Below are 23,886 nucleotides of genomic sequence, written 5' to 3' on the forward strand. Positions count from 1 at the left end.
AGAGAAGACTGTATACTTTAAGTATTTAATTGTGATAGTGTTTACAATTCATCGTGGTCTACACTTTCTTCTGCAATAGCTTCGGCCTCCTCGTCAACTTCTTTGGCGGCTTCCATCGCGAGTTTTTGCTCCAAGATGGCAGAACCGTCCACCTTGTGGTGACCGTTTTCCGATATGAAGGACATGAGAGATTCCAAATCTCTAGCACCAGAGTAGACTACTGGAGATGATTCCTTGCCTGCTGGGTAAAGAATCAACGTTGGGTAACCTTCTAGATCGACGTTGACGTCGTTCAAAGTAGCATCTACGTTGGCAACAACAACTTTGCTCTTAGCAGATTCTTCAGAAGCGTAAACATCAGCCAACTCCTCGTAGATAGGAGCCAATCTCTTGCAGTGACCGCACCATGGAGCGTAGTACTTGACCAGAACATCTTTTTTCTCGTCGTTGACAATGTTGTCGTGGGTCTTACCGACAATTCTGAAAACGCTGGTCTCTTGAACTTCTGGGATTTCTTCGGACTTGATGATAGGCTCCAACTTACCGTTTAGGAAACTTTTGACGAACTTAGTAATATCGCTAGTCTTCAATTCCAATGGCTTGGTCAAAGCTGCGAATTTTTCGTCACTTAGCTGTGGTAGACCATACTTGAGGTTCTTTTCGGTATCGTGGATCACAAAAAGAGGGAATTGCTGCTTTACGTTGAGGTTTTCGGCATGTTTACCGTACAAAGAAGCGTCCAAACCGACAAAGTTGACCGCACCTCTGTGCTCCTTGCCCAACTTAGAAAAAAAGTCTTCATGAGAGGCACGTTCCTCAGCATTGTTGTAGAAATAATAAGCAAGAGGAACCTTAGCACTCATGTATGACTGAAAAGTCTCACCGTTGATCTCACCGAAATATGGCTTAGATTCGATTTGAACCCAGTCGACCAGGTGAGTAAGCGAGTTGTTCTTTCCCTCAAATTTGATTGGTTCTGCTTCCTTAGGCAAGTAAATCGATAATTGAGGTTCGGCACCAGTTTGGTTGTACTGAACGAAAATAAAGTCATCTCTGAAAAGCTCTGCCAATTCGCGGAAAGTATCGTTGAGGCCAGAAACACCGCCATCGACGATAACAGCCGATGGGGATTCAGCCAAGATGTCTTTAAAGTCATCCTCAGCGTCCTCGCCGGCAATCACGGAAACTGCTGGCATAGATTGGGCTGTCATGTATGAAATGATGGACTGCGCGGTTCTTCCTCCCTGGTATTCACTTGGTGACTCGATCTGGTGGTTCTTAAACACCTTGAGCGTTGGGTAACCCTTGATTCCTTGTTCCATACACAGTTCGGTTTCCTCTGTGCAATCTACCTGTGCAAGTGCAATACCTTTGCTTTCTAGAACTGCTGCTGCCTCCACGTAGTGTGGGGCCAAAGTTTTACAGTGTCCACACCATGGTGCATAGAATTCGGCCAAAACCAATGGGTGTTCCTTCACAAACTCGTTAAAAGTGTCAGATGTGAGTTTGACAACGGCTGATCCCTCTGGAGCAGTCGCTTCTTGCTGAGCATTTACAATTGCAGCTCCGAAAGCTGCAAATGCCAATACAATCTTTTTAGACAGTTGCATTGATTAGTTGCGCTGTTTGATGAAGTTTAAACGATAGGTTGTGAGTGGCAAACGCCAAAGCTCTTACGGTGAAGCTTACTTATATGAAAATATGACAAGTATGCCACGTAGTATTCGTATGTAGGGATTAAAGGTGTACTCGTGAGTACGCAACGTTGCACGTGCACGACTACACGCAAGTAGCTTACGCTTCTCATCAGACAGTTGCCAGTATCCCAGCCGCTACTGCTAAGCTGTGTAACACATCTGTACTGAATATTACAGCGGATAGAGTGTGCTGAATGAGTTTCCTAGTGTTAGGATAGCACAACAGGGGTTAAAGAGGCGATTTTCGTTGACCGTTTAACCTCTTGGCCTGCTACAGCGCGTGAAATGGAACCGGGTCGTTAATGAAAGGGCTTTTGTTAAGTTTGCATTCAACTCACCCACTGCTTTCAGGGAAATGGTCTCTCAATTTAAACGTCCCAGAAAAAAGTCTCTTCAATAAGCGGTCTGCGTCAATTGAGCGAACCATTCACTACCTTCGGACATGTTCAGATAACGATTATTGAAGCACACGCTATGACTCTGCACTGTCCTCAACCGGTGCTTCTTTATGTGCCAGAACTGGTGGTGGAGGTGGTGGCGAGTTTGAGGAGCGTTTTGTAGCAGACGCAGGACTGGGGTCTTTTCCTTCTTGGAAATAATCTTGGATAGACGCAGCAGCAGCGGTAGCATTAGTGTTTCTGGTCTTGCGTCTGTGAGTGGGTGGTGGGACAATAAATTGCGAAGTGCTGGAAGGTGCGGTATCCGGGACATCAGGAATGGTCGCAGAAGTGCCCGCTGGAATGAAAGACTCGCCAGACGAGGGGGGCTGATCAGACGCCGTGAAAGCTACAGCTACTTGCGGATCACTGCTCAGTGGATTTTGGAACTCAAAATCATTGTATTGAGCGACAGGTGCAGGAATGCGATGCAGGTAGCCGTAACCCATGTTGCAGCCCAGTCTTCCGTCACCGCCAATATGCACCGTGATAGGCCTTACGCATTCACTGACCACATTGTAGACGTACAGTTCCAGATCGTGATTTGCTCGGGACCTCAAAATGTCCTGAAGCAACGTTTCGCCTCCCGTTGCCAGCAGTCCTTCTTGACACCCTATCACGTAGTCTTCACGCGGTATGAGACCGGCAAGACCGGCTGGGCTGGACTGGTCAGTAATTTCTAGAACATGGTAGGTGTAGGTGGAAGCAATCAATGGTGTCCACTGGACAGAAAACCCAAGCTTTTCGAAAACATGATATTCCTGCGCGCCAGATGCCTCTAGTGGGATATCTTCGACGTTCTGTTTGCTTTCTACGCGTAGATATTCGGTTCTGAACGTGCCTCCACGGCCCGACCACACGTTGAACGCTACACTGGACCCGCAGGCAGCGTTCAAAATTCGAGTTATGGCTCCGAAATCTGGGTACAGGTAGCCGTGTTGGTTTTGAATCAGAGGCAATGGCTGAGCATCAATTCCGACGATGTAGTCGAAAAAGGACTGCAATTGAAGCTGGGCAACGTCACAGCTGAGCACTCTGAGCCCATGGAGCGCTTCGTTGGTGTTGTTTCCTTCCACCAGCAGCTCGGACGGCACGCTTGCGAAATACGAATCCAGATGCGAACCTGCGCCTATGGTGTCCGAGACGCTTTGCTCGAACGTTTTGACAATACTTTTAGCAATTCGAAACATCGGGGAGCAAGACTGAGGGTCTAAAAGTGGAGAGGGAGTAGCCTGTGAAGTAAGGAATGTTCAGGAAAGAAGGAATCAGATATGGAATGGTTAGTCTAAGTAGAAATGATGGTTAGTTTCCTAATGAGTTTCCTAATTTCGTCACAGGCTTCTGTATCGCTACCGACGAACTTGTTCCACGTGAAAATCATGTGACAGTAATTTTCTGATTACGTAATTTAGGGATGTGGTCTATTTTTTATTCAGCTCTTTGATATTGTACTCGAGTACTAGCGTCCCCTAGTATAGTTTTTCTCGTCGGTGACTATAGCTAAACACTGTCACTGGCACTTACCCACACATTCTTTCTAGTAAGCTCGTTCGCTCGTACTGCTCGCTCGTTCACGTCTCTAGTAAAGCCGTCATCTCTGCTTAATTCCACTTCTACAAATCCAGCGTAACCGTAAAACTAAAACGACAATGGCGAGATGATAAGTTTCGACTCTATTCCAACAAGCGTAATAATGATCAGATGTCCGGGTCCAGAGCTCGCTCCCCTTATTATCTGTAAAAATCACGGAATTCTACGGCTTCATTATAGTTCAGGTATCCGGCTATGGTCCAAGACCTGTATATATAAAGGACGTCTTGAAAATCATGAATGGAAAAGAGTGGACATAATATGTAGAACAAACGTTTGACAAAGAAGATCTATACTTCGCGTAGCAGATTCTGGCGCTAATCGACCTTACGACAACCGTACGCTAGATTGCTACTGTTTGGCTAAGTTTCTAGTTTTATATACCTGTTTTTTAGAGTAGTTTGAGTGCTCCTGCCTCTTCTTTAGACAGAGAAATATGTCCTTTGATAAAGTGCATCAGGAAACGCACGGACGTCTGTCGAAGGCCGTGGACGATGTGTGTGAAGAGTTTGTGCTTTCACCGGAAAAAATGCACGAGCTGACGAACTTCTTTATCGAAAGCATGGAAAAGGGCCTGGGACAGGCCAAGGAAGACGCAGACTACCGTGGACTGCCAATGATCCCTACGTACGTGACAGGGCTTCCCAACGGTACAGAAAGCGGGATGTTGCTAGCCGCAGATCTGGGTGGCACGAATTTTAGGGTTTGTTCGGTGGAACTAAAGGGGAACCACAAGTTTTCGTTGTTGCAGATGAAAAGTAAAATTCCAGAAGAATTGCTGGAAGACGAAACTGTGACGAGCGATGCACTGTTCACCTACTTGGCCCGCAGAACGCTCGCGTTTCTCAACAAATACCACCCAGAGTACTTGCAAAACGGCGAAAAGCTCAAAATGGGGTTCACGTTCTCGTACCCAGTGAACCAGACGTCGTTGTCGTCCGGTACCTTGATCCGTTGGACCAAAGGGTTCAAGATCAAGGACACTTTGGGCAAAGATGTGGTGAAATTGTACCAAAAACATCTAGACGACCAAGGCATGTCCATGATCCGTGTCGTGGCCTTGGCCAATGACACCGTAGGCACGTTTTTGTCGCACTGTTATTGCTCCGAAAATAACGGGTCTCTCACGTCCGGTGAAATCGTCGAACCCGTCATGGGTTGCATTTTCGGTACGGGTACCAACGGTGCCTATCTGGAAAAGATCGAAAACGTGAAGAAATTACCGGACGAGCAACGCGCAGAGCTTTTGCAGTCTGGAAAAACGCACATGGTTATCAACACGGAATGGGGGTCTTTTGACAACGACCTCAAGCATTTGCCAACCACGCGCTACGATATCGATATCGACCAAAAATTCTCGAGCAACCCGGGCTTCCATTTATTCGAAAAGCGGGTTTCTGGTATGTTTTTGGGGGAAATTCTCAGAAACGTGCTTCTAGATTTGTTCAGAAGGGGACTCATTTTCGGCCAGTACACTTCTGAAGACCATCTACCGCACAGATTGACGACTGCGTTCGAATTGTCATCTGAAGTGCTGTCGCACATTGAAATTGACGACTCTTCGCAACTGCGGGAAACTGAGCTGTCGATTTTGCAAAGCTTGCGGTTGCCCACGACCTACGACGAGCGTATTGAAATTCAGAAGCTTGTGCGTGCCATTTCCCGTCGCTCTGCATACCTTGCAGCCGTTCCAATCGCCGCCATCTTGACCAAGACGGGTGTTCTGAACAAGCGTTACCACGGAGAGGTGGAAATTGGGTGTGACGGGTCCGTCGTGGAGTACTACCCTGGTTTCCGCTCTATGATCCGCCATGCCTTAGCTTTAAGTCCAATTGGACCCGAAGGAGAGCGTAAGACTCACTTGTGCATCGCTAAGGACGGTTCTGGAGTTGGTGCTGCCCTTTGTGCTCTAGTGGCTTGATACCAGAGCATCAAAAGTGAGTAAAACAATGTAAGACATCAAGCATACGAAACACATCAAAACAACAAGAATGAGCAAGCGCGGGGACTTGAATTGCGGCATCAAAGTTATGTTCTTCGACGTACAATAAAATAAAGGACTATAATACGTATCCATCATAGCGTACATAATGATGTAATGAAACTTTTGATTACGTCAGATTTGGTCATGTGACGATTAGCTGGTCGCGTGACCGATTTTACCTGTAATTAAAGTCATTTTGACAAAGGGGTCCCTTAAAAAACGCATCAGACTTTAAAGAACACCAGTTTTTACCAGCATATTTAGCCAACAGATACCTTTTCTAAGTCAATTCTGATATCTCTAGGCTGATGCCCGTAGCTTTTAATGCCAAAATTGGTAGCGGTGACGCGCCCGACGCCGTATCGGTGCCGTCGTTTTTAGGAAATCCAAACTCGAGCTATCGCTCTAGAACAGGTAACACGGCCTTCATGAGCAACGATGTGAGCATGTCTAGGACTCCATTCAATAAACTGCAGCTCACGAAGTTGCTGATAAACACGCTTCACGAGATGGGGTACTCAGAATCGGCGGTCATGCTGCAACGAGAGAGCGGGGGTGTCGAAGTGAAATCCAGCAATGTGCAAAGACTGTTTTCAGCAATAAGTGATGGCCAGTTTCAGCATATTGATTTGAATATGCTACTGGGGCTTCCACTGAAACACAGCAGTCTGAGGAGTCTAATATTCGGGAGCGAGTCCGGCCATCCTTTGTCACAGGACAGCAGCGAAAATTCCGAAAGGACCGCTTTTCTGGAAAACAGTCATGTCGCCGGAGAAGATAGAGCTATGAAAATTGACAATCTGATTGTGAAGAGGGCCGATTGGCGTCGATTTTTCGATATCATGCAAAAGGATTTAGGAGTCCTGGAGCCCCTAGTGCAAAATATGGCAGATTTTGACGCAAATACACTTGCCAGCTTACTGGACACTGTTGAAATGCTCGTTCTGATCAATAAACAGGTCTTCCTTGAACTGATGTTTGATCAACAGGACTCATCGCTGGCGGTGGTTTTCCTCAGAACGGTCTTGCGTAAATATATTCAATTATGGGAGTCTCTCTTAATGTACCAAGAGAGCTCGTACGCACTCACCCCAGATACACTGCTTAAACAGATGACAAGCATACTCACATGCCCTTTAGACTCTACAGAACTGTCTGAGGTGTGGCCAGGGAGTCTTGAAAGCTCAAGGCAACTACTGGTCAGGTCTTTGTCCAATTACATAGATCCTAACGATTTGGTGCCCCGTGGAAGACTTCTCACTCTGTTAAGTCAGGCCATAAAATATCAAAACTCACAAGACGTGTTGAACTTTGAGGACGAGGATGAATACCTTGTTGATGATGATTCCCGACAGTACAATCTACTTCAGGACAACAGTTCGAGCTCCCAACGAATTTCCTTTGCTCCTGCAAAGATGTTAGCCCAAAATGCAGATGAAATATGGTATCTCGAATTTTCACCAGATGGGAGATACTTAGCCAGCGCCGCTGCAGATTCTTTAACAGATCGCAAAGTTTTGATTTACGATGTTGAACGAGATTTTCAAGTATACAAAGTCCTTGGGGGTAACGATCAATGCGTCCTTTATCTATCCTTTTCGCCTGATAGTAGGTATCTGGTATCATGCCCTTTCAACGAGGAAGCAAAAATCTACGACATACACAAAAAGGGCCATCCTACTGATCTGAACCAAGAATATGAAGATGCTATGGTCGCTGAGGTCATTCAGCCTGATGACTCCTTCAAAATTTACGAAAACGAGGGCACACCCAATGGGAGCTCACCAAGAATCTGGTGTTGCAGTTGGTTCCAAACTGAACGTAATAAAGGGCGTTTTGCTCTAGGCTCTCCTGATAGAGACGTCATCATTTATGATATTGGTGCGAAATCTATTCTGTTCAAATTGTCTCAGGTACTAAGTCTGAACGCTAACCTGTCTCAGGAACAATTTCCCAGAGTGCACGATTTGAAGATTACTTGCAACGATAAGTATCTCGTTCTTATGGCTCATGAGTTTTATGTGGACACTTATGATATCTCTCAAATTCCTCCTGTTCAAAGTGGAGAGCGAGTTAGCGACTCTAATATTGACGTTATGGGATTCCATGTTTCAAAGGTATCCCGATTAAGTGTGGGCAAACGTATGACTTGCTTAGCTGTACCAAACGTCAAAAATTCTACCAGAAATGAAAACTCTTTGATTCTGATTAATGTTCAACCTCATGAGCTCCAGCTCTGGGATTTCAAGGAGCAAATACTTGTCCAAAAATTCTACGGCCAGCGACAGCTACAGTTTATAATAAGATCTTGCTTTGGCTACGACAATAAACTAGTGGCCAGCGGTTCAGAAGATGGAAAGATTTATATTTGGGACAGATTTCATGGGAATATTGTGAGTGTTATAAACGGCCATGAAGCTGAACGGGCTTCGACGCGCATTTCAAATAAGACATTCGGAAGAAATTGCAACATCGTAGTTTGGAATCCGGCAAACAAAAATATATTTGCATCAGGAGGAGACGATGGTCTCATTAAAATATGGAAAGTAGTTAGGGGATAGGTCATATAATGAAACGCATGTTACGATAGCTGCTTCCAAAGTCGTAAGGCTATCCATGGTTATGTCATGAACTTAGTCATTCAATGCTTGTATGTTACTGAGGTCTTGTGCTTCTTTCTTGCCTCTTTTAACGTCCAGCATTTTGAAGACAGGTACGGAAATTAGCAACAGGGCAAGCAACAAATAAAATGAGTACCTGATATTGTGGGTCTTGTCAGTAATGAATCCCGCCAAAAATGGTCCAACAATCGAAGAACCTTTGTCTGTGACGCTGAAAAGACTGAAAAATGTGGACTCCTTTCCGCTCGGTATGATAAGACTGAAAACAGAACGAGAAACTGCTGATAAGCCTCCCATAGCTAGCCCATACCAAATAGCAAGCACGTACATCTCTCCGGCGTGCTTCAATCCAAAGGAATCAGAGAAGAATCCCAAAACACCATAGAGCGGAATGACACCGGCCCAGCAGATGATGAAGATCATCATGCCTTGTTGCGATAGTTTAAACCTTGACGCGAGAATTTGTGGTATCAGGAAGGCCCCTACGATACCACTTAAAAGCGATAATACGCTGACGGTTACTAGACCCACTGTTTTCATTTCAAGCTCAGTTTTCGCGAAAAGAATGGCAGTAGAGTTTATGGTGGTCACTGAATCTGATACAATGAACCAACCAATCAAAAAGATGACCACGTCCTTAAGTAAGCTGGCATTTTTTAGGGCTTCGAATAATGACCGCCATCCATACGCCAAGTAATGAAAGCAATTGGAAACTTGGATATCTTGAGCCTCAACTAAAGGTGGAAGCACATCTTGTAAAAGCCACGTTAAAGGAACCTGCCATGCGAGCCACCACAAGCCGACTAAGAAAACAGCAGCCTGGATGCTGTCGTGTGATTTACTGTTTTTGATCAAAACAATAGATCCGAGCTGAACGATAAGAGCAGCGACGTAGCCTACACCAGAGCCTCTTCCACTGATCACCGAAGTGATGACCTCATGGTCATCGTGCTTGTGAGCTGTATTGTACTGAATCAGATCGCGCGTGAAAACAGGTAGTAGGGAGTTACCTACCACGTTGACCACACCATAGCAGCAGTTAGAAATCACGGCTAGAACGGCTAATGAATAAAACTGAGAAGTATTCAGTTGCGATATTGCAAGCGTAGAAATGCCCCCCAAAATTCCAAAAGTTAGGATGACATAAGCCCTAAACTTTACAGAATTCCACATGTCTACCAAACCAGATATCGATATCACCAACACCGCTTGAAAAAGGACACTGAGTGAGAACGTGTAAAGAGCAAAACTAGCCGTATCAATGTAAAAGGAGTTATTGAAAACCCCCAGGACACATTTTTGGTTTGGGGTAACACAATTGAGAGAATGGTCGTCTACCGACACTCCGTTTAACCTTGCGAACTGCTCCAACAAAAGGGGAACATACGTAGAAACGGCAGATACAATAAACGGTTCACTTGAAAAACAGTACAGATACCAACCTAAGATATTGTTCGACGATTTTTTATCTCGATCAGGCTGGTGCACCAGCTCCTCGTCAGATGTCACGGCCTGGTAGTTCATGGTGAAAGTTGTTGGTTGATTATTCAAAATTTTGACGAACTTAGTTCAGTTTCCTATTCAAATGATACCTTAATATATAATATAGCTACATATACGTATATATGCTTATATGCCCAACATTACAAGGATAATCGCAACTAGAACAGAAAACTTAATAGTAAAGTCCAAAAGACTGGCTCTTTCAGTATGGCTTGATTAGTTTGATGAATTGCAACAAAAGACCATAAATTTGCGCTTCTTATGGTACTACTTTGGCTACTGAGACGGTAATAGAAACAATCAAATACTCTTGGTTCAAGATACCGCTTATTTCCAAAACCGCTGTACCCTAAGAGAAGCGAATCAGTAGCTGCGTCTTTAGTGGTCGTTTGCGTTTAGTTGGTTCAGGCTGTGTTCCAAAAAAACCCTCTTTCCGATTGGAGCCCGTGATGACAGCTAGTCTTCGCGACTAGAAGAATGGGTAGGTGTTTGGACATCTGGCGCGTGCGGAGTTTGGGTTGGACGACACATAAATACATGAAATGCAAGAGGTTGATATACATGACATGACAGAGGTTGGCATTTCGATGGAGAAGATAAAAGTATGGCGCTAAAGATCCGAATCTATTGTGAATTGATAAAAAAGGATGTGATATGAGATTTGCAGTTGACCGTATTTGAATCGATTGAGCTCGGGCTTATCCTGATCCGGGCTCTGGCTGTGCATCACAAATCGGTGACAGGGAGCGACAGCCATCGAAGGGTTTCGATGCTGCTACCTGCCAGCATCCGCATGTAGATCGCAAATGAGAAACATGAAAAGTAGCCTTCAGATCTCTACATACAAAAAAAAAAAAAAAATCAATCGTATAGATCATGCACGGAAGCGTACCTAGTCATTGAGGACTGACATGAGAAGCTTAAGTATAATGTTGAGCTGGTAATGGAAGTGTCTCGGTCGCTGTAAAAAAAAACCCAAAAAAAAACCCAAAAAAATGGAAACGAAAAGGGCAATGAAAATTAGTGGTTTATGGAGGGATTCATTGGAAAGTGAAACTCCTGATGCGAAGAACTGGGACGGCCTGAGGAGATTTTACCATCAAATTGTGAACTGGAATTAAAAGCAGGAACAAAAAAAAATAAAAAAATTTGGGATATGGTCGTGAAATAATCATGCTTGGAACGTTGATCATACGTTATCTTGCAAAGAAAAATTCATTCAAACCTTTGCATTTAACAGCAAATGATCAAAACCATGCAGCTATGGTACAAATACAGTCTTTTAGGGGACGTTCTCGTCGCAAGTCTTTTTTTTTTTGTAATTTTTCATTTTTTTCTTCAAATCAATCGGAAACGATATCTCAGGATTGATCACCAGTGGCCTCAGTTTGTGCTGGTGACTCTTGTTGATGGTCTTTTTCATTATCATCCTGTTTGAGTTCCACTGGGTCGGATGCGAATACTGGTGGTTGAATGCGGAATGAGTCCAACTCCTCGTTCAGCAAAATTTTCTTGTTGGCAGTCATTTCTGCTTGAGCTTCTTGATCGTTGTTGATAGCCTCGGAAACCCACTGCTGCCATTCCTTGGATCTCACAAGGTAATTGTCCAATGAACTTTCAGCGGCTTCATTCCGTACAGTAGCGACATCGACAGTGGCAGTCTCGTTGGCGACAATTTCCCTTAGGGCGCCCATGATGAGAGAGGCATCTCCCCCAAATGACATGTTCACAATTCTGTAAAACTTAGAAATCAAGGAAAGCGGCACAAAACCATCGCTTGCGAATTGAGAGCGTAAATACTCATCCTTAGTCAAGTTTTCAGCGCTGAAGTAGTACTCGATCTGTCTCGCGATATTGTTGACAGCTACAAATGGATGAGGAGGCCGGGAAACAAATGCGCCATCTTGATTCTCTTTGTGGTGCGAGGGCCTTGGGCGATACGAGCGGGGTTGGCCAAACGAACCGTAAGGGTGTTTGGAGTGGGAGTGATGAGACCTAAATGGTCCGTAGCTCTCTGCGTCGTGTCCCTGATGATGTAGTCTTCTTCTGGGGTAGCCGTTGTTTTGGCCATGGCCATGCTGGTTTCTCCCGTGAAAGGTGTTGGCCCTTGAGTTGTTATGATGGTCATGCGATTGTGAAACATCGGGAGAAGAAGTATTTTCTTCAGAGGTATTTCCATCGCGGTGGTGCAAAGCCTCAACAGATTCTGGGTCTTGCGATGAGACATGTTTTGGGTCAGCATCTGTGGAAACATCGATGTCACCTGAGACGTTACTGTCCGATGGCACCTGAGAATCTTTCTTGCTACCTTGCTTGCCAATCGCTGAATCATACTGCTTCTTTGATCTGTTAGCGTTACTGCTGTTCGAACCTGTAGCTGTGATGTTGCTGTTGTTGTTGGCACGACGAGGTCTTCTGCTGCCAGACTGAGCGCGTCTGTTGGCAGGGCCAGAGTGGCTGCCGTTATTATGATTTCCGTTGTTGCCATTGTTATTGCTGCCATTGCTGTGGTTGTTGTCGGTGCTTCTCTTGGAGCCCGACACAACAATCGACGCCTGCATTGGCAGCCATCTTTCTCTGCCCGATGTGGGTTTGATTGCTGGTGTGGGAGGAGTGAATTTGGAGCGTTTTTCCAGGGTTTCAACGGCTTCCTGGGTCGATGGCCATTTAGAAGACCCATTGGCGGTCGATTCGCCCGCCGCAACAGGTGTAGCGGTTGCCACCGCTTTCCATGGCGATGTAGTGGGCACTGGTGCAGGTGACAGGTTAGGCTTTGGGGCCGTTTTTTCAACTTCTTGAGCTTCAGCCGCCACAGCAGCTGTTTCCGGTACCGGATCGTTAGCAACAAGATCAGACATGGTTTACGATTGTCAAACTGGAAGGATCACTAAAAAGGAACCGAAAAATGGACAGAAACACTCTTTGAAAACCTAATGCGCTCAAAAATGGTCGAAAATGCTCCAAAAAAATTCGTTGCGACTGCTTGTCAATGATCTCACACTCGAAAAAGCTTTCTGGTTTCGCTAATACGACGTTTTACCGGTTTTCTAAACCTTTTTGTCTTGATTCTTATACACTAATGGTTTAGCTCATCGACTCAATTTCCAAAATTTTTCTTCCCAATGGGCCCAATTGACCAAAATTTTTCAAAAAGCTCATCGCCTAGCCGCTGACGTAAGCTTTGAAATTAGAATATTGAACAATGAAAATTAACAGGAATTGAAGACCAGTTGATAGAAATATTCGAAAAGGAGAATAATAAGGTTGTGAATTAACAATTCGCAAGAAAGGGTGTTTTCTGAAACCTGAGGATCTGTATTCTTGTGAAAGGGGTATTTTCAGCGGTTCAAACGGGCCAAAACGACTGAGATTTAGTAAAGACACCATAGGCAGAAACAATTAGCCAAAAAGCTGTGAAATTGGGAACTAGAGTGTTCATTTCTAGATCAAACAGCCTATCAGCTTATTTATTGTTCTGTTGATGCTCAAAAAGTGGAGTTTTTGTCGCACAGCTTTCCAAAAATTCAGTACAAACGTCAGCAAGCCTAAAACCAGCCAAATGCCACCTTTATCTCAGTACTCCAGAAAAAATAACCAGCGGGAGCCTAATGCCATCTTTGTGAGAGGTGCCAAGGCGTCACGGGGATCCGAAAACATCAGTGCGTACTTCAGAGCAGCAGCTGGCGTATCCAACGACATTGGACTATCCAAGGCTCGCATGCTTGAAAACAAACACTTCAAAAGCCTCACTACTATCCCTTACACCCCGTTCCCTGCCAGAAACGCCCATATCAGTAAATATCTGGATTCGATTGCGAAATCGTATCGGAAGCAATGGAATAGGTCAGAAAACGAGCTACAAATTAAAACAGATGCGCTGATCGAAGAAGCTCGCGAAGAGGATCCACTTTTCCCCATCTTAGAGCCAGAACTCGACGAGCGGGTTCGAAAAGCGCTGCGTAAACTTACCAACAGTCACACACCCAAAATCAACACAGTGCCTGGAAAACCGGAGTTCGAGTACCTTTCAAATGCGATAAGGTACCTAACCTCGCAGCGGACTATCTGTCTGTGTGTTGATGTTGAGGCATTCGAACGGAACACCAATGTAGTGACTGAAATCGGCATTTCCATCTACGACCCGCGCGAAAGTCAGTTTTCCACTGTTCCAATCCTGCGGACGTACCATTTGATTGTTGCAGAATCCTTAAAGATGCGGAACGGCAAATTCGTTTGCGATTTAAAGGATTGCTTTCTCAAAGGGGAAAGTTATGTGATGTCGTTGAGCAATTGCGTCAATTTCATACAAACTTTGATAAACTACTACATGGTCACGGAAACCGCAGCGGAACGCACCTGGGAACGTGCCTTTGTAGGTCACAATGTCAAGGGCGACCTCAAATGGCTTTCTAGCATTGGAGTGCAAATCCCCCGGAATATCGACTACAATCTGAACCAGACCTCCGGTGACCAAAGTCTACGCGTGCTCGACACCGAGCGGCTATTCAAGATCTCGTACGGAAGCAAGGGATCGAGTCTGGGCAAGATTCTGCGTCTCTTCGAAGTACCGCATGCGTTTTTGCATAACGCGGGCAACGACGCTTACTATACGTTGAAGCTGCTTCTGCATATGTGTGACATACAATACCGCAAGCTACTGGGGATGGACGATTTCTATGGTGTAGCGGCTAAGATTGAGATGTGGGCAAAGCGGGACGCGATCGAGGCTAGGATTTTGCCGTTATCGTACGTGAACGCGGCGATCGAATTCACAGACCCAAATATCAAGAAGAAGACAGTACACCAAACCGAATTTGGCGGTTGTGTGTGGGTGGATGACCCCATTGCATCTTTAACGGGTCAGAAAGTCAAGATATAGAAAATGTGCTTGGAGTGTTATTTACAGTGGTAAGTAAAGGTAGAAAGCGGGAAAAAAGTGAAAGTTGAGTTAGGTGACCAAAAATATAGAAATCGTTTGAAAAATGAAGAGGACTGCGGAAAAGATTAGGCTGGGATTCAAATGACTGACAGGAGTAGGGTTTTTGATGCATTAACAGGATCAGGAAAGATGGTGGTGGTGGGTAAGATCAGGACTGGGAAGGTGTTCTGTCGTGTTCTACGATTCCCACAACTTGTGGTGGCATCGGGCGGTCAAAGTACTCGATGCTGATATTCGTACTCCAATAACGCACCTACTATAGATAAACTGAGTTTCATCACTCGCTGACTTCTTGTTTCGTCCCCACTCCCGGGTGAGATTAGGAAGATCCATGCTACATGACGTGTAGACTTATTCGACTTCAGCGGGTAACTAAGAAACAACTCTCCCACCTCATCTGACCCTGCTTAATACAACTTCAGACTACAATTCATTGGCGTAGGAAAACTTGTTTTCGAGACTATGTGACTGCAGTAAACTAGACATATCATACGCTTCATCGTCATTAAATACTGCTATACTCCCATCTACTCTCATCTACTCTTCCCTTGTTCCCATACATCCTAGTAATTTGTGATACTTATCCGCGATAATATTTCAGATACCAAATGGGTTCCATGTATGCGATCCGTTTTGCAACCCAATTCTCAAAAGACGAGGATCCGAACTGTGATCCGATTTCCACGACATTTAGGGGGGGCCTTTTTAGAAACATTTTTGAGAGCCGTGGCGGACGACGTAAATCTCTGCATGCAACACGAAAAACACATTGCACATGCATGATGCATATCTCAATCTGCATGCATGATGCAACAAAAACGATCTACATGCATATGCATAAACCGCATAAATGGCAAGGTGGGCTCAAGATCGCCAACATGCATTATCGCGTATCTGTCAAGGCGTGGGTCCGCGCCGAGGCAACTCTTTATGCCGAGAATGTCAACAATCGCGTATCTGTTTTTGTGTTTCTGTTGGGAAAGTGGTTTCTCCACGACCCAGCCGGATTTTCGCGTGTTTTTGTTATGCTGGCTATAACCCCTCTTTATCTTTGGACCTTACTGGCAGCGGGAAAGAAAGAGTATATAAGTACAAGGGAATTCCGGAATTTTAAGGAACGTTTACGCGTCACATTTGAGCGTTAGTTTGAAGTTTGGTTGTTTATCCTTTCTTAATCGTTCAGCTCACCACTCTCGTTAAACTGAAACTCATCACACAATGGTTTCTTGCAAACTAGCACTAGGGTTGCTAGCTTCGAGCGCAATTGCCACAGCCGCTCAAACTTTCCAAGTCGCGATTGACTACCAACAAACGCTGGGCGTTTGGTACTATTTCCGCCAAAGCAATGATCTCGTCACAGTGTCGCCAAACAACCAAGGATTGGCCGTGACGGTCAACTCGGACTCCAACGTCTGTGACATCTTGCGTTCCGGTATGATTGTTGTCAAACCAGACAATTCCGCAAACAATGCTTTGGTTTCATGGAACCAATACGAGGTGTTCCATTTGGACAACTCCCAGGGCCAGGAACTCACGTGGACCAGCACTTTGGTGCAATCGTGTGGCGGTGGTTCCTCTTCCGCTTCGGCTTCCGGTAGCGGTTCTGGCTCTTCCGGCGTAACCAGCACCATCAGCAGCACTTTCAGTGCTGGTGGTTCCTCCTCCAGTTCCGGCTCTGTCTCCACTGTCAGCGCCGGCGGCTCCTCTTCCACTTTCGGTACCGCCAGTGGTTCTTTCTCTGGCTCTGCTCCTTCGTCCACCGTCATTGTCAGCACCCAGCCTACCTCTTCCGGCTCTGCTTCCGTTTCGTTGACCCCATCTGTTGTCACCACCACCCAAAGTGGTACTGTCACCTCGTACACTACTTACTGTCCAATTTCATCCGGTCAGTATACCTCTTCTGTCGTGACGATCACCGAGAGTGGCACCGTTACTTCTTACACCACCTACTGCCCTGTATCCACTATGCCTACTACAACGCCAAAAACCTCCGTTGTCACTGCTACTGAAAACGGTGCTTCTAGCATTTACACCACGACTTTCCCGGTGTCGAGCTCTGCTGCTGCATCTACCACATCAGTTGTTACTACTACCATTAGCGGTGTTGAAACCATCTACACTACCACTTGTCCTCTAAGCGGTTTGACTTCTGAGGCTGCTACTGTCGTCACTACCTCCAGCAACGGCAAGCCAACCACTTACACCACCACTGTCCCTGTTTCCAGTTCTGCTGGTGCATCTACCACATCTGTTGTTACTACTACCATTAGCGGTGTTGAAACCATCTACACTACCACTTGTCCTCTAAGCGGTTCGACTTCTGAGGCTGCTACTGTCGTCACTACCTCCAGCAACGGTAAGCCAACCACTTACACCACCACTGCTCCTGTTACCTCTGGTGAAACCACCGTTGTCAAGCCAACCACCATTGTTACTTCCACTGTCATTTGCACTGAGGAGAAGTGCGAGACTAAAGCAGTGACCAGCACGTCTCAGGTTACCTCTGTCATCACTCCAAGCTCTGCTGCTCCAGGTACTACCGTTCCAGGCACAACTGTTCCAGGTTCTTCTGTTCCAGGCACCACTGTTCCAGGTTCATCAGCTTCTGGTACTACTGTTCCAGGTACCACTGTTCCAGGCTCAGTCGCTCCAGGTACAACAATTCCAGGTACCACCGTGACGGGCACTACAGTTCCAGGCTCAGCCGCCCCAGGTACTACCGCCCCAGGCTCTGCCGCTCCAGGTACTACCGCTCCAGGTACTACCGCCCCAGGCTCTGCCGCTCCAGGTACTACCGCCTCAGGCTCTGCTGTGCCAGGTACCACTGCTGCCGCTGGTTCGGGCAGTTCTTCTGGTCCATCCTCGGTTACCATCAGTCTCTCCACTGGTGGCGCCGCTGGTTTGAGCACCAACGGTATCTTGATGGCCATTGTTGCCATCTTTGCCTCTCTTTTGTAAACTTTTTGACGTAGCTTAGCTAGCGCATAAGTACAATAGAATTATGACCTCTGAAACTCGATACTGATTTGATTTATAGGTGTGTGTGTGTGTGTGTGCGTGTGTTGGCACTACTTCAAGAGAGAACTGTCGATATAGAAACCACGAAGACAATGGAGCAGGCGCTGTAGGTGAAAGGTTGAGCACAGAGGATTAGTCAAGAGGTAGGATTACTCAATTGATTAGTTACAAGCACTGTTCGTGAATTCCATTGTGACAGTGTCGTTCTCTGTAACGCGCCTTCAACATTGCAAATTTCAAAAATAAGTAAACGTTAAGAACATCAGTTAAAGTTAATTACATCCCTCCCGCACACACTCTAGACACCCACATAACCTGAATTGTGCAATCAGACTATATTCTGAAGGGCACGACACATTATTGAACGCATTAATTATGTTTTTTGTCACATCCTGAGCGTTTGCCAACATTCAACCCGTAAGTGGTCATAGGAGTATTGCGGCGCATTCAAGCACACCTTAACGTGTCATTGAGCTCTTCAATACTTAACACTCTAGCCTCGTTGACAGTTAAAACCTACTTCGATATTATCTCTCAGAATTACTAATGTCATTACAAAGCTGATCTTGAACGCCTCCTACCCCTCCTAAACCATTATTCATGAATTATTCTTCAATATGTCATAACTACACAGGAATATACTCTCTGAAGACCACCGCAAACGTATCTTTCGCAGTCTAAGCCAAGGCCTTCTGCAACAAGGCGTCAAGCTTGCCACTCGATTCCAAGGCTTGCAAATCGCTGTTGCCACCGATGTGCTTGCCCGAAATGAAAACGTTGGGCACAGTTCTTTGGCCGGTGATTTCTTGTAGCGCTTCTTGAATTTCAGACCCTTCCTTGATGGTGTCCAGTTGCAACAGCAAAACCTGGTCTTTCGACAACTTTTTGTCCTCAAACAGCAACTTAAGCGTGGCCTGACAGTAAGGACAGTACGTCTTGGAAGCAACAAAAATCTTGTTGTCCTTGATGAACCCTTGAACTTTTTGAACAGTCTCTGGAGATGCCGTCATTGAGCCGAAAACAGAACTAAAAAACCTACGGAAAACAAACACGGTGGCTATTAAAACGACTAAAACTAGTGGTTTGGAGATTTCCATAGATTAAAAGCTTAAAACTAAAGGATGAATTTCAATGGTCGGTGGCCATTCGGGCTCTGCTTATTTATACTCCGAGGCTGGCCGGGTAACCCATTTCAATATTAAATTTGCAGCTTATACAAAATTACATGACGTTTTTGCTCCCTTTAAAGGAAAGTTATCTAAAGGTTGGAAGAAGATATACGATTAATCCAGAGTCAATTGTTAGCAATTGAAACGGTTCAAAGCCACTTTTGAAGTCCTTTGTTGTGTCTTTCGCTGTTCTTACTTGAGTGCTAGTGGCAGGGCTTTTTCCAGCGTTTCAAAAGAGCCCAAACTCGCCTTGTTAGCTATCATGGGCTTTCTCACCGACCATCAGCACACTGCTATCACAGATACGATAGATCGGATCGTTTCCTCTGAAAACCTCACTTTAGAGGTGGAATTGGCATCTTTGATACAGCAAATCCGTGCTGGAAAAGACGATTATGGGTATAATGGTAACCAAACAGAAGCGGCCCGTTGTGTGCGGAAAAAACTCAAATATGGCAACAGGATGCAACAAACCCGCAGTTTGGAGCTCTTGAATTTGTTTATCTCACAACGTATCAAGTTCTCAGAAATGTACAACGACGCCAAGCTGCTGGACAGACTACAGGTGATCGCTTTACAAACGGGCACCGACGCCAATGGACAACGCTACCATATTCGTGTGGTGAAAAAATGCATTGGATACATTTTGGCGTGGTACGCAATGATCGAAGAACAGGGCCCCAGTCGGAGCTACGAGGCTCTGTACGACCTGGGCCGCAAAGTCAAAACAAAATACACAACTCGTCTACGTTCCACACCATCCAGGAGACGAAAGACCTTCATGAACGACGAGGCGGACGCTTCGATGCTTATGACAGCAGACGAGCGTTACGGGATCCCGCAGATAGATATGGCGCAAGAGGGTCCACGTATCCGATTGCTCATTAGCGATTCGCTAGCCTCTGCGATCTCGTTAAAGAACGGCTTGAACTCGCTGGCTCCGTCGGCTAAAAGCACTGATAGTGAAGAAGTCACTGCAAAGTTTATACAAGCCCGCGCTGTCCGTCGCAAAGTGTTGCGATACTTGCAATTGGTAGCAGAAGGAGAATACCTGGGCAGTTTGATTCACGCCAATGAGGAACTGGTGTCAGCTTTGGGCCAATACGACGAGCGCAGTGGAGACGCATCCGGCGATGACGACGACGAGGACGAATTTCTGTTTTCTGACGAAGATGAAGACGAAGAGTCCGCTTTATCGTCTTCCTATTCCAGAGATGTGGAGCGCGCCGATTCAAACAACCCTTTTGGCGATCAAAATCGCATCTGAACTTTGTCAAGCACCTTAGAAAAAGAGTTGGGAACCTTTTAAAAAGAATGAAACTCATTAATGTATACATACAAACCACATAAAAACTTACCTTTAATTCCCAGCGCAATTCCTACATATTTTCAATCCTTTTTTTTGAAGTTCAATGACAAACTATTCACACAGTGTCTGACATCCTGAGGCAGACCCAATCGTTCACGCCAGCCTTCGCCTTCGAAAACATGGCCCAAATGTCCGCCGCATTTCGCACAGCAGATTTCCGTCCGTACCATGCCCATGGTGCTGTCACGGTTGTATGTGATGGCACCCTTTGATACTTCTTCGTAAAACGATGGCCATCCACATTGAGAGTTGAACTTCGTATCACTCTTGTACAATGGCGAATCGCAATTGGCGCAATGGTAGATTCCCGAATCGTTGTTATTTAGATATGCACCCGTATGTGGTCTTTCGGTGTGCTTATCGCGAAGCACTAACAATTGCTCTGCTGTAAGTTCAGGGTTCCAGTTAGGTGGGCTCATCTTAAGTTGAATAGGGTGACTTGAAAACTGTCTTGATAGAGAATATCTGAATGTTGTTGCAAGATTTCTTCTGAACACAGTGCTTCTAAACATCTACTTATAGAAGTAATCACTCTAAGGTTCAAGGTAAGCCTTCTTATAGACTTCTTGTCGGTAAACTTTATCAGCCTTCACTTCCTATTCCAGTCAAGATTATTTAATGTAAGTACTCAAAATCAATGTATTCACTACAGCACTAACAACTGATCCGGAATCCTACTATATTACTAAGACTCCACACGGCTGCGCCATGACTACAAAGTATCCCTCCACGATGAGCTGCACCGAGGCTTTTGATCAGCTCAGTGCTTGCTATTCGGTCGGTGGCCAGTTCCGGAACTACTACAGGTTTGGCGAATTCAATGCGTGTATGAAGCAATTGGAAAAGTTCAAGTTCTGTATTCTACATGGTACGGACCCTTTAGAGATCCAGCGGTGGTATCAGAAACAGGCCGAACTGAACGCAAAGCAACGTGGCAGCTCCGAAGACGTTTGGCAGGAGAGAAAGAGTAGCTGAGGTAAGATGAGGTAGGGTTTTAACTTTAGAGATGAGCTGTATATATGATGGAATGAGAAAAGTTTCAACCCGTACAGTGTGATACTGAATGTAGTGGTGGGAATAGCTCTCGAGATCTTGGAGCAGTCTCCTGTGAACACAGTTCTCATTGACGTGTCAATGATTATGATGGCTCGATTTGCGATGAACTGCCGTGAGGGAAATATTGAGCGAAGGCCAGAAAACGTGATCAGTGCGTGGAAGGAAAGCTGTATGTGTTCTGTTCGTCGCATTATTTCACAAGCGCAAAGATGAGATGGCAGAAGTCCCCATGGATAGTTTGCTCGTCTCGGCTGGTAAAAAGGATGATTTTTGTCGTTGTGTGTGTGGGAAACACTTGTCGCTGACGAGCGTCACGTGATACGATATCATTTCATGAATTGTTGTACGCATCACTCGGAAAGTGGACAACATAAGGTTGAACTTTGACCGAAATGTTGTCTACATGAACTCTTAGTCTGGTCCGCTTCTCAAAGTATTCCTTTGACTTCATAATATTCGTATAACATGATCATGGACTGACTCTGTTTCACGACGTAGGCTGAATAGAGGTGACTTTAGCGGTGCCTTCAAGAGGTAGGCATTATGTGCTTTACAATTTTCATAGAGAGCACTTCGAAACATAGCTTTTTACAACTTTGGCAGCGCGTTTTTTTTTAATTTATGCTACATTCTTACCTTCCTTATGGACGAATTTCGCAAATGCAACTACTGGGGAGGCGTGCAAACAGAAAAAATGACAGCTTTTCTTACAAATAGATCAGTTCTTCAAAGGCTTGGAACCTCATTCTATTCGACGTCTAAACTCCTGTCAAAGTAATCTTAAATCACGTGCTTGAATGACAGTGTCAAGAGTAGAATACCGATAACCGGAAATAGCACATTCCCGACTTCTCAGCACCATGATCTGAGAAGCGCCCGATATTACAGCTTAATTTAATGGCACCAGTAGAATGTTTTGACTCAAAGTCATACCAGCTCAATTTAGTTGAAGCCTTTTTACTTCCATTGACAGTGAAATGCTCTCCAGAAATTTATAAAGAGCATATTCTGCACAACCTATGAGACGCCCCTCTGAACAGTCAATAGATTTACGATAATATCTCATTCTTGGTTCAATAACTAAGAATAGTAAGTCACTTTCAATATTAGACGTCAACCAGGTAGTGGAATAATCATCAAACCAAGACACACCAGGAGCTCACTTTGATTTGGGTAAGGAGAGAAAACCATTACAGACAATATAAAACATTCACCATCCTACGACAAGTCAAATAGAGAGTCTCAGCTCTAGTATAAGCACAAAGTGACGTTCACTGACGGTAAGTAAAACCTCACATTTAGTGATCACTTCACACGCCTATGACGCTACGCCATAAGAATTACATTTCTAAATATATGACCTGTCTGCTTGATCCCAAGCTTCTCTCATCCCATCCTGTTAACAGAAGCATTGATTTATCCAGTCAATCTCGAACAGCTCCGTCATGAGCGTATCCTCTACCCAAATACCCGAAGATTCGAAGATTGAAGATGTCGCGCTATGGGGCGTTGAAGAAGTGCTAATCTGGATCGAGCAGATAATAGGCAATTTTGGGGTCGAAAACGCTGGAGGCGAGGGTAAAGAGAACGCTAAAGATGGACCTAACCTTGCGAAAGTGCAGGAAAATTTCAGGGAAAATGCAATTGACGGGGCATCGCTTCTAGAGCTTGATTTGGACGATTGCAAGCAATTGATGGAGAATGATGCCAAGTTTGCAGTCCACCTGAAACTCGAAATAAATATACTCAGGACCCAAAAAGGTACACAGGAAGACGAAATCCTCGCAGTTCTGAGCCAATTGTACTCGACCGTCAGCGACAAACTACAGGATTTCCAAAATCAGTACTCTCGGTTACGACTGGATGTTCTTGAAGTCGTGAAAAAAGACTCGATCTCAGTACCGCAGAGTCAGCAATTAACCGCGGGTTCTGTTCCTGTGTCGGCTCATAGCCATGCACCGCAACAGGACTATTTTGAAGGCCATCGAGTGGTCACACCTTCGTCGCCCAGCAATCTTACCGGGCGTCAACCACTCAACAGGTCCACTTCAAGCACTGCCTCACAACAAAATGCCACAACACCAGCAGTCAGCACCCCATATTCCATTCCTACATTACAGCCAGGAAACGAGCCACTCAAACACATGCGGGCATCAAAGGAAGATTCTTGCGAAAGAATACTGAAAAGCGCCATGAAACGCCACGGACTCAACGAACAGGATTGGCGACAATACGCATTGGTTATTTGTTATGGGGATCAGGAGCGCATTCTAGAATTAGACGAAAAGCCTGTTCAGATTTTTAAAAATCTCAAACAGCAGGGCCTACATCCGGCAATCATGCTGCGGCAACGTGGAGACTTTGAAGAAGTAAATAATGGCCTTACCCCTGGCGGGAGGTTGTGAATCACAACGATGTAACAAATAATACTGTTGAAACGATATTTCTTTGTATTATAATGAGACAAACCTAATTTACATTCACTATCTTGACCAAACTACTT

General features: G+C 45.2%; 14 protein-coding genes across 14 annotated transcripts; 8 read left to right on the plus strand and 6 right to left on the minus strand.

Annotated features, from left to right (window-relative positions):
- Window positions 1–41: 41 nt before the first annotated feature.
- Window positions 42–1,610, minus strand: PDI1 (LALA0S11e00782g1_1; the record flags this gene model as incomplete). Its single annotated transcript, XM_022775115.1, has 1 exon — window positions 42–1,610. The coding sequence occupies one exon, from the start codon at window positions 1,608–1,610 to the stop codon at window positions 42–44; it is 1,569 nt and encodes a 522-aa protein (XP_022630498.1).
- Window positions 1,611–2,169: 559 nt separating this feature from the next.
- On the minus strand, window positions 2,170–3,324 carry GRH1 (LALA0S11e00804g1_1; the record flags this gene model as incomplete). Its single annotated transcript, XM_022775116.1, has 1 exon — window positions 2,170–3,324. One exon carries the CDS (start codon window positions 3,322–3,324, stop codon window positions 2,170–2,172), a length of 1,155 nt encoding a protein of 384 aa, XP_022630499.1.
- Window positions 3,325–4,160: 836 nt separating this feature from the next.
- On the plus strand, window positions 4,161–5,645 carry LALA0_S11e00826g (LALA0S11e00826g1_1; the record flags this gene model as incomplete). Its single annotated transcript, XM_022775117.1, has 1 exon — window positions 4,161–5,645. The coding sequence occupies one exon, from the start codon at window positions 4,161–4,163 to the stop codon at window positions 5,643–5,645; it is 1,485 nt and encodes a 494-aa protein (XP_022630500.1).
- Window positions 5,646–6,016: 371 nt separating this feature from the next.
- Window positions 6,017–8,269, plus strand: GID7 (LALA0S11e00848g1_1; the record flags this gene model as incomplete). The annotated part of the gene is made up of 1 exon (XM_022775118.1): window positions 6,017–8,269. The coding sequence occupies one exon, from the start codon at window positions 6,017–6,019 to the stop codon at window positions 8,267–8,269; it is 2,253 nt and encodes a 750-aa protein (XP_022630501.1).
- Window positions 8,270–8,341: 72 nt separating this feature from the next.
- On the minus strand, window positions 8,342–9,853 carry ATG22 (LALA0S11e00870g1_1; the record flags this gene model as incomplete). The annotated part of the gene is made up of 1 exon (XM_022775119.1): window positions 8,342–9,853. One exon carries the CDS (start codon window positions 9,851–9,853, stop codon window positions 8,342–8,344), a length of 1,512 nt encoding a protein of 503 aa, XP_022630502.1.
- Window positions 9,854–11,193: 1,340 nt separating this feature from the next.
- Window positions 11,194–12,690, minus strand: SRO9 (LALA0S11e00892g1_1; the record flags this gene model as incomplete). Its single annotated transcript, XM_022775120.1, has 1 exon — window positions 11,194–12,690. The coding sequence occupies one exon, from the start codon at window positions 12,688–12,690 to the stop codon at window positions 11,194–11,196; it is 1,497 nt and encodes a 498-aa protein (XP_022630503.1).
- A 623-nt stretch (window positions 12,691–13,313) lies between these two features.
- On the plus strand, window positions 13,314–14,711 carry GFD2 (LALA0S11e00914g1_1; the record flags this gene model as incomplete). Its single annotated transcript, XM_022775121.1, has 1 exon — window positions 13,314–14,711. One exon carries the CDS (start codon window positions 13,314–13,316, stop codon window positions 14,709–14,711), a length of 1,398 nt encoding a protein of 465 aa, XP_022630504.1.
- A 668-nt stretch (window positions 14,712–15,379) lies between these two features.
- Window positions 15,380–15,916, plus strand: LALA0_S11e00936g (LALA0S11e00936g1_1; the record flags this gene model as incomplete). Its single annotated transcript, XM_022775123.1, has 1 exon — window positions 15,380–15,916. One exon carries the CDS (start codon window positions 15,380–15,382, stop codon window positions 15,914–15,916), a length of 537 nt encoding a protein of 178 aa, XP_022630505.1.
- Window positions 15,917–15,989: 73 nt separating this feature from the next.
- LALA0_S11e00958g (LALA0S11e00958g1_1) lies at window positions 15,990–17,729 on the plus strand (the record flags this gene model as incomplete). The annotated part of the gene is made up of 1 exon (XM_022775124.1): window positions 15,990–17,729. The coding sequence occupies one exon, from the start codon at window positions 15,990–15,992 to the stop codon at window positions 17,727–17,729; it is 1,740 nt and encodes a 579-aa protein (XP_022630506.1).
- A 737-nt stretch (window positions 17,730–18,466) lies between these two features.
- On the minus strand, window positions 18,467–18,886 carry GRX1 (LALA0S11e00980g1_1; the record flags this gene model as incomplete). The annotated part of the gene is made up of 1 exon (XM_022775125.1): window positions 18,467–18,886. One exon carries the CDS (start codon window positions 18,884–18,886, stop codon window positions 18,467–18,469), a length of 420 nt encoding a protein of 139 aa, XP_022630507.1.
- Window positions 18,887–19,220: 334 nt separating this feature from the next.
- On the plus strand, window positions 19,221–20,225 carry LSB5 (LALA0S11e01002g1_1; the record flags this gene model as incomplete). Its single annotated transcript, XM_022775126.1, has 1 exon — window positions 19,221–20,225. The coding sequence occupies one exon, from the start codon at window positions 19,221–19,223 to the stop codon at window positions 20,223–20,225; it is 1,005 nt and encodes a 334-aa protein (XP_022630508.1).
- Window positions 20,226–20,347: 122 nt separating this feature from the next.
- On the minus strand, window positions 20,348–20,839 carry MXR2 (LALA0S11e01024g1_1; the record flags this gene model as incomplete). Its single annotated transcript, XM_022775127.1, has 1 exon — window positions 20,348–20,839. The coding sequence occupies one exon, from the start codon at window positions 20,837–20,839 to the stop codon at window positions 20,348–20,350; it is 492 nt and encodes a 163-aa protein (XP_022630509.1).
- A 196-nt stretch (window positions 20,840–21,035) lies between these two features.
- EMI1 (LALA0S11e01046g1_1) lies at window positions 21,036–21,302 on the plus strand (the record flags this gene model as incomplete). Its single annotated transcript, XM_022775128.1, has 1 exon — window positions 21,036–21,302. The coding sequence occupies one exon, from the start codon at window positions 21,036–21,038 to the stop codon at window positions 21,300–21,302; it is 267 nt and encodes an 88-aa protein (XP_022630510.1).
- Window positions 21,303–22,828: 1,526 nt separating this feature from the next.
- STE50 (LALA0S11e01068g1_1) lies at window positions 22,829–23,788 on the plus strand (the record flags this gene model as incomplete). The annotated part of the gene is made up of 1 exon (XM_022775129.1): window positions 22,829–23,788. The coding sequence occupies one exon, from the start codon at window positions 22,829–22,831 to the stop codon at window positions 23,786–23,788; it is 960 nt and encodes a 319-aa protein (XP_022630511.1).
- Window positions 23,789–23,886: the final 98 nt, after the last annotated feature.

This window comes from Lachancea lanzarotensis, scaffold LALA0S11, assembly GCF_000938715.1.
Source record: "Lachancea lanzarotensis genome assembly LALA0, scaffold LALA0S11, whole genome shotgun sequence".
Taxonomy (NCBI): domain Eukaryota; kingdom Fungi; phylum Ascomycota; class Saccharomycetes; order Saccharomycetales; family Saccharomycetaceae; genus Lachancea; species Lachancea lanzarotensis.